Source organism: Zingiber officinale, chromosome 5B (assembly GCF_018446385.1).
Source record: "Zingiber officinale cultivar Zhangliang chromosome 5B, Zo_v1.1, whole genome shotgun sequence".
In the NCBI taxonomy this organism is placed as follows: domain Eukaryota; kingdom Viridiplantae; phylum Streptophyta; class Magnoliopsida; order Zingiberales; family Zingiberaceae; genus Zingiber; species Zingiber officinale.
Window position 1 is genome coordinate 95,533,046 of NC_055995.1, and position 9,156 is coordinate 95,542,201.

Below are 9,156 nucleotides of genomic sequence, written 5' to 3' on the forward strand. Positions count from 1 at the left end.
AAAAAGGGTGTTATAACATCCTTTTTCACTGCTTTAAATAACAAAGGAATGTTACAACACCCCCAATAACACCTGCATAATTATTTTTTCAAAAAAAAAATATTACAAAAGCCTCAAAAAATGTTAGCTAAAGTCAGAGATTTTTTGCAAAAATCAAGAACAATAAAACATTAACACAATTTTTTTTGAGAATTTTCATAGTAAGTAAACCAAATTTTGTGCATTACCGAAAAACAGGTTGAACCAAGCAGCAGCTTAATTCACAGCAAAAATCAAAATGGTGTCTAACCACATAAGCAAAAAGCGACTGCGCTCGCACAAGATAGGTTTTCCATTTCACCAAATGTAGACTAGCAGTAAGCATATAAAAAGAGTTGTCATAGCATTCATAGATTTCACAGAGAAATCCTCAACGGCTTTTAAAAGTCATTCTGCCCTGCAGATCCACCACCATATCCAGAATTGCCACCATAACCGCCGCCGCCATAACTACCGCCGCCGTAACCGCCGCCACCACCAAAACCACCTCGTGGACCAGCAGGCCTTTCATTAGCATAGCTAACTCGAACACTTCTGCCTTGCAACTCCTGATCATTAATGCTAAAATGTCAAAACACTTGTATCTATTTTGTTTTGGGAAGAACTTAAACATCACCAGGCTTTTGTAACCAATGTCATGAAAGAAAGGGTCATACCTGCCCATCCATGCCAGCCACCGCTTCACTTGCTGATTGATCGCTCTCAAAGCTGACAAACCCAAAGCCTCTCGATCTTCCTGTGTCTCTATCAGTAATAACTCTTGCTGCATAAATAATAAAGTTACTTCCCAGAGTTGATCACACGTCTACTTGATGTAAAAGCTTATGATTTTTCAGCTGTGAGCAATCATGCGGCTTGAGCATTCATTGCATTACAAAGGCAGTCGCATGACATGAAAGAAAGACAAGTTCATATGTAGTTTAGCTACCTTCAATCACATTTCCAATTACTAACTAGTTCATAGCTACTAACCTTCAATCACATTCCCAAAACTGGCAAATGCTTCCTTGAGTGTTTGGTCATCAGTACCCCAAGAGAGTCCTGACAGCAACAGGTAAGGAAAAAAATATAGAAGGCATCATACAAAAGATGTTCTAAAACATATTACTCACTACCAAGTATATCATGGGAAAAAAAAAGAAATCATACCTCTGACTAAAAGTTTCTTTACACATATAGATGTGCTAGAATGTATTGTATTATTCACTTATAAATAAATCATCGTGGAAGAATAAAAAAAGGAATAATACCTCCAACAAAAAGTTTTGTAGACATATAGCGAAAAGAGTTAAGCATCTGGAAAGCCTCATTTGATCTGCCTATTACACTATCTTTAAGAACTCCTTGCCCGACTAAGCCACAAAGTTTTCTGCAAAATGCCATCTTCCCCTTCTATTGTTCTGTTAAAGATGCATTATTAAAATTTTGAAATCAATGTATGACGAGTTCCTGTAAATCTGTAACACTAAGTAAACATAGCAATACTGCAATCACAGGACTATGATTGTCTAATAAAACCCAGCTGAAGAGTAAAAAAATAGTGCCAATTTAACAAGACAGATGAATCAACTATGTCGTCAACTATAATACCAAATGTTACATCTTTGATCAGGAAACTCTAGTATAGAACTTCACTGCTTTTTGTAATCTACTATCAGCTTAAGTTTGGCTTTAACATTCTTAATCCCAAGGGATTCTCATACTGCAAATTAACTGAAACCATATGGGACTTTAAATCTGCAACCTATGTGCATCTGGATTTAGCATAGAACATGCATATACAATGATAAGGAAATGTAAACCAGTAAATGAGACAAGTTGAAAAAACACTCAAGACATCCTAACTCAAAAACAATAAAAATTTCAACCTAATAATAGACCTGGGCAATCAAAATTATCCCTAACTCAAACATTATAAGAATACACCATGCATTAAGAAATTACTTCTTCGAATAATAATGATAGACCAGGAAAAGCCTCAACATTTTAATAATTAAAAATTGACCTTAGTTTGAGCTTTAAGAGACATAATCCATTGTACTTCTTTATGATCTTACAAAATCATTTATAAGTCCTTAATTTGCTGGAATCAAATCAACATTTTTCATGAATGAATCAATGCAAGACAAACATAATTAAAAATAGAAAATGAATCTCACAACCATAACATAAAATGAAATCAATTTAGTGGTTCTTGATGGAAAATCATCACAAAAATGCAATCATGATATGCTGTTACAACTTCATCATGCAGAAGCATTTCTTAAAAATAAATAAAGTTTAAGAATGAAGGAAACAATTACAAATAGGTCATAATTCAGGTTGTAAAGTTTAAGAAACAGTGTACCTAAAATAACAACTTTCAACTCGAGTAATAAAAATAAAAGTCTTCTTTTTTCAATAGCCAAGGGTACTATTCTCTAGTAAGGCCAGAGTAATCAATACGAACACAGGTCATCATTTTTAGTTTCTACAAAAAGTTTCTTGTAGCAAGCAAGGATACGCACGATACTAGAACAGAACAGTTTGGAACACAACTAGCTTTTGCAATCAAAAACATTTTAACCAATGCATTTGGGTAAATACTGGAAACAATCGTTTTAGAAAACCAGTCACTGCAACCATAAATATCTCAACCAATGCATTTGGGCAAATACTGGAAAATTTTAAGAAAACTATCCATCGCAACAAGAAACTTCTTAACTACTGCGTTTGAACAGTGGTTGAGGCAGTTCATTTGTTGAGGGCATGATAAAATAATCAGAAACATTTGTTTTTTCGAAGACAATAAAGCACATCTCATTCACTTGTTAAATTCCCCATCTGACTGCCTATTAAATTATTGCAACACCCTGGACTGAGGGTCACGCAACCAGCCCTGGTTTCACAATCTGGTCTGATATAATATATGACAAAATCTATCCAACCGTAAAGTCAGATAATCGACTTCAACCATCCACTAAGATATCAGACAAAGAAACACTTGCTACAATATCAACGATCTTCATATTTAGTATACAAAGCATAAGTCATGCAACCATTTATCTGCTCAATATAGAAATAGCAAAACGTTATCTTTATAGAGAAGTGAAAGAGGAAAATAGAGGGCGTCTACGCCGTGCTTACGAGAAAACACAGATTTAAGTCCCAACATCAGAAACACGGCTAGAAAATGAAGAAACTTATCGATTCTAATAACCATAAACGTTGAAAAAAGATAAAATCGACCAGAGACTAACAAAGGTAAGTAAAGAACGAACCTTGCAAATGCCTCAACCGGATCTAGAGAGAGCGATGGGATAAGGGTTTTAGAAAAGATATTATTAGAGAAACGGAGGCCGCTAGGGTTTATTTAACCTTGTCTTCGTCGGGATCTTTATACCTAGGTTTTGAGCGCCGCCACGTCTTTGCGAAAATATCTCAGGTTCTTTTCATTTTTACTCTTTATAGTTTCATTTTACAAAGTAAATCCTCAAATTTTTATTTTGTACAGCTAAGTCCAACGGATATTACATTAATCCATTACAAACCGATTACATACATATTCAAAAAAAAAACAAATTTAAAAGTTGAATAGATAAATATTTTGGCATACAATTTTAGATTAAAAAAATATAATTTATTGTAAAGAAGTATTAGATTATTTATTCTTTTATATCGTTTACTTGCATGAAATAAAATGATTAATTTCTCTTATTATCTATTGAAATAAATAGATGAAAGAGATTTATTTTTCCTTTACGATACTTAAATTATTTTATTTGTTCTATATTTCCACCAGATGTTATAATATATATTTTATTTATTTTATAAAAGCATGTCTAAATCTTTCAAAATATATAAAGTTATGATTCATAACTGAATAGTGTTTGATTATAATAAAATAAAATTTATTTGTTTGTAAATATATATATATATATATATACTATTTTATTAAAAATCTCCCCCTTTTACTAATTTTGGTGAAGTCTAAAATTAATTTGTGTTAATATCTTTTTTTTTTCTATTCACATTAAAAATAATTCCAAGATTTATTAATAATTCCACAAGTAAAATAATCAGTGATATAGAGTTCGAGACTCAGCTGCGTCTCATCATTAATTTTCTCTGGTTGTTTTATATAAAAAAAATATAGTTCTCTTTAGTTTCACATCTTAGAATTAACAACACTATGATCAACTTCTATAAATATTTTAGGCCGACAATGTTAAAAAAAATATACTTTTCTTAGTTTTTTTTACTAAGATAAGTATAATATTAAATTAAATTAATTTTTTTCATAGGGAAGCCCGTTATAGTAGTTTATTGTTGGGATTCTCTAGCGTCACCTTTGCATTATTGCATGGGTCTGACAAATCTTACCCAAATAATTAATTCTTGATTCTGAACGTAAGGGTGACACTCGAAAATTCAAACAATTCGGATTTTCAAAGACATAAATAATTCAGATTTTCAAAAGTCAGGTACTTTACCCTAATGACTCTACTAATAACTCTACTTTAGTATTTTAATGCTAAAATACTTTAATTAATATAATTTCATTATAAATGGTCAATGTGATTTCAATGTATTATATTACACACGCAACGCGTGTGCACGATCACTAGAATATATAAAATAATTATGGGTACTTGGATGACAACTTAGAGGTTCTACCACAGTACCATAATTCGGGGATAAAAAATTATAATGTATATAGAAAATTATACTAGTCGTCCTAAGATAAAATAAAATATATAATAATAATAATAATTATTATTATTATTAATGGTGATATATATAAATAAATAAATTGAGATAATATTTTTGAATTTTTCTTCAAGAGATAATTTTATTGGGCATTAGACTAGATAATTTTTTTAGGGATCCTAATTTAAAAAAAAAAACACACACACACACACACATATGTGAGATCGTCCCTGACATATGGCATCGATCGAATGTCGCCCATTGAGCCTTTCGGTGAACCGCTTGCCACCTCCGACCCCTGGTAAGTGACGTTCGGCAAGTGGCCTACTTGAGCCTTTCACTGGAACGGTGACGGCGTTGAGCTGGCACCACTTGTCCGATGTCCTTGTTCATGGGACTAGGCTTGCCTCCTCCGGTTGAATGCCACCCACCGAGCCTTCTGGTGAATCGCCTGCCACCCCCCGACGAGCAGTGTTTGCAAGTAGCGTGCATGAATTTTTCGTTGAAACTCGATAACCTTGGAATCGAGAAAAACCCCAACAATATGAGATAATTGTATTCTAGGTTGAATCCCTGAATTAATGATGTTTGTGTCAGTAATGCAAGATTATTCAAGAATCAATCATTACCTAAATCAAATAATTTTTTTATTTATGGATAATTAAGATTATCAATGATAACCTCTAATGAAACACATGATTCCAAAGAATCTCACAAATTTGAAAGATCAAAGGTTCTCAACTGAGTAATTACATCCGAAAAGAAAAAGAAAAAGAAAAAAAATAAGAATAAGGGAGGCATTGATTTTATCCTTGGGAGTATGATGTTGTTGCTTCGGCCAGGGCCAGCAGTATTCGAAAAATCTCCAATATCTCCATGGTGATATTTTTGACCTTAGAACCAGTGTAAATTGAACGATCAACTGAGCAAAAGTAGGATTAATGCAAGGCGGAACAAATAATAGTTGGAAATAATGCTCACGATGTTCATGTTTGCGCGAAGTTCCTCGAACCATGAGGTGAATCCTTGTCCTTTAGAACACAAGCAATGTAAATGCAGGCAATCATATGTGGCGGGTGTATAACAATAAGATCCATCTTGTAGGTATCAATGATATTTATGAGACCCCTGTCAAGCACATGATTCAAGAAACAGAGATGTTCTTATAAAATCGAAAATTTTTTGTTGCATTCTACTTAGTTTCACTCATTAGGGTTTGACTTTACTCATCAGGGCTTCCACTATCTAGCTTCACTCACTATGATCCGACTTCACTCATCGGGATGTCCACCACCTAACTTCACTCATTAGGGTCCGACTTCACTCACAGGGACTTCCACCACTTAGCTTCACTCACTATGACCCGATTTCACACACCGGGACTTCCACCTTGCCTAACCTTTGGTTAGAACTTACTTTTTCTAGTCATCTAGTCCTAATTAGACTTCTCTCTCTAATATCAAGTCCTGTTTGGGTCAACCCTTGGTCATATTGTGAAGCATCAAAACCCTAGAGATCGATTGCACCAACAATCTCCCCCTTTTTGATGTTTGACAATTTTTTTAAGTTAGGCTTGGGTCTTTTAAGGGTTAATTCTCAAGAGTTGAGAAATTTGAAAAAGTTTAAGAGGTTTTAGATATTTTTTTTTAACTTAAGACATCACTCTCCCCCTGACATACATCAAAATGATATAAACTTAAGGTTCTATTAGATTTTGCACCAACAATGTGCGCAATTTTTTCCAAAGTATTTGTAAAAATATCTTTCTAAGTAAGAATAAAAGAAGACTTAAGTAAACTTTTTTTTTAACTTTATAAAACTTTTGAAGAGAATTTTTTGAATTAAAGATTTTAAAAGTAATTTTGAATAAATTTTCTAAGTAAGTTTTCACAATTAACAACTTTTGAGAGTTTAAGTAACTCTTTGATAGTGCATTTTAAAAAAATTTCAAGTTGTTTCATAAAAATTTGTAAAGCAAGGAGTGTTTTGTAAAAGCTTATAAAAATAATTTTTCAAACTCAGTTTTAAAGATTTGCATAACTTAATTTTTAAAAATTACTTTTAATCTTTTAATTAGGGATTTCTCTTAACTTAACACATTCTTAGGACTTCTTGTTAACCACAAGTAAAACCTCATATGTGTCTAGGGGGTTGATCCAAATTAAAAGAATACAAAGTTTAAATATGAGCTTTCAATACATTTTCCAATAATAAGAAAAACAAATTTAAAAGTGATTGTGCACCAAAATCTTTTAAGAAGGGTTTGTTAACTTAAGTTTTTAAATGTTTACTAAGTAACAAAATATTTTTTAAAAAGTATGTTAAATCAAAACAATTTTTGAAAAGGATAGAGTGTTTTTTTTTTATAAAATAAATTTGTAAAATAGTTTTCAAAATGATTAAAAAAGTTTTGAAAATATTTTAAGAATATTTTTCAAATAAAGTGTGAGAAGTTTTTTTTCAAAATATTTTTCATATTTATAGATTTTTCAAATATTTTTATAAAAATAATTTTTTAAAAGATTTTGCAAACATATTTCTCAAAAATACCTCCCCTGATGTCAACACTCCCCCCGATGTCAACACTCAACACTCCCCTTGAAGTCAACACTCGGGGTTGGGTATGTCAATTTTCAAAGCCTTAGAGCATCCACAATGGATCTATGTTATAACACTCACCACTTCATCAAAAAACATAGAGCTCACTGTCATATACTTGTTATAACAACACATCTCTTCCACCCACATTCCTTTTAACGTTAATACTTATTATTCACTCAATCATCTTAAAATTATATCATATTAAATAAATAAATTTTAAAATATTAAAATTATTATTATTATTTTTAATAATAGCAGTTAACTAGTCGTTACAATTTTTTAATTTAATTCAAATTAAATAAAAATAAATTATAAATAAATAATATAATATAAAATGCAAGCCTAAGTTGGAAAAAAAGTATGTAAAAAAATAAATTATTACCCTTTTAAAAAATATTATTATTACTAAAAATACACTCATTATTTATTATTTACCTATTTTATTTGATTTTTAATTTTAAAATTTATATTTTTTAATCATTTTTTTTTTAAAAAAAATACACTTACCGAGGTGGGCCAAGGCTCGCCCACCCCATACCACATTAACACGTTCAAAGTCATGAACGTGTTAATGTGAAGGGGTGTAATAACACCCCTTCACATTGGTTTTAACACCAATGGGGGTGTTATAACACCCCCATTAACGAGCAATACGGATGCTCTTAGCATATTTTTCTACCTAAGTATTTTAAGGGATTTAGGATTAATAATATTTTCCTACATAATTATCTTTATATACTTGGTATAATTGTTCAATTATTGACCAATTGGTCTAAAAATAATTAACTTTATATTTAGGTTTATTAAGTTAAAGTTTAGGTTAAAGTTAAATAAAATAATTTGTTACTAATTCAATGACAGTTAATCATTATCAATAGTTTATTGATTAATTTGTACTTAATTCAATAATTTAATACTTATTTGATTAAAACAGCTTAAATTTTGTATTGATTGAGTTAATTTAATAACATTTTTAGTTATAATATTTATTTTATTTTTCTGTTTTAAATTTAATTTAAGTAGGATTAATTAAGTTTGAAGTCCGTATTAATTCAAAGTTAAATTTATTTAGGTTATGTTAAAAACAAAGTTAACAAATCAGTAGATTAATTAATCTGTTAAATAAGTTACATTAACTTTTTCTAATTAAGATAAGAATTAAGTAGATTTAAATTAAATAAGTTGTAAATTTCACGTCGTTAAATTAAGTTGAAATCTAAGTTAAGTTTAACTAATTGCAGTTAATTTAAATTAATTTTTAGTTAAGTTAATTTTAATTTCACTTTTAAATTTAAATTTTAAGTTTTATTTTTAAGTTAATTTAAGTTTAATTTGATTTTTAAGATTAATTTCTTAATTTGATTATTTTTAAAGTTAATTTGTAAATTAATTATATTTAAGTAAATTTAAAGTTAAGTAATTGAAATAATTTTAAAACTAGTTTTTTTTTAAAATAATTTTTTAAGTTAAAATATTTTTTTGAAATTATTTTTAAGTTAAAATAATTTATATAAGAAAATAATTTTATAAGTCAAACTGATTTTTTAAAATAATTTTTTAAGTTAAAATAATTTTTTAAGTTAAAATAATTTTTAATTTAAAATAATTTTAATTAAAAGAATTCTTTAAGTTAAAATAATTGATTTTAAAAGAATTTTTAAGTTAAAATAATTTTTTTAATAATTTTTTAAGTTAAAATTAATTTTTAACTTAATTTTTTTTAAAAAAATAATATTTTAAATAAAAATAATTTTTAAAATAACTTTTAAGTTAAAATATTTTTTAAAATATTTTTTTAATTAAAATATATTTGTAAAATAATTCTTA

At 29.2% G+C, this 9,156-nt stretch overlaps 1 protein-coding gene across 1 annotated transcript; it reads right to left on the reverse strand.

Annotated features, from left to right (window-relative positions):
• Positions 1 to 313: 313 nt before the first annotated feature.
• LOC121985067 (glycine-rich RNA-binding protein 4, mitochondrial-like) lies at positions 314 to 3,457 on the reverse strand. The gene is made up of 5 exons (XM_042538334.1): positions 3,300 to 3,457; positions 1,290 to 1,439; positions 1,012 to 1,080; positions 696 to 802; positions 314 to 587 (listed from the first exon to the last, which is right to left on the reverse strand). The coding sequence occupies exons 2-5, from the start codon at positions 1,420 to 1,422 to the stop codon at positions 420 to 422; spliced, it is 477 nt and encodes a 158-aa protein (XP_042394268.1). The 5' UTR covers positions 1,423 to 1,439; positions 3,300 to 3,457; the 3' UTR covers positions 314 to 419.
• Between the last annotated feature and the right edge of the window lie 5,699 nt (positions 3,458 to 9,156).

Excerpts from the sequence above, each read along its gene's own strand:
- LOC121985067 (XM_042538334.1), bottom strand. The coding sequence starts at position 1,422 with ATGGCATTTTGCAGAAAACTTTGTGGCTTAGTCGGGCAAGGAGTTCTT. Across the intron at positions 1,081-1,289 it reads TACAAAACTTTTTGTTGGAG|GACTCTCTTGGGGTACTGAT; the intron begins GTATTATTCCTT and ends TGTTGCTGTCAG. Across the intron at positions 803-1,011 it reads TTTTGGGAATGTGATTGAAG|CAAGAGTTATTACTGATAGA; the intron begins GTTAGTAGCTAT and ends TTATTTATGCAG.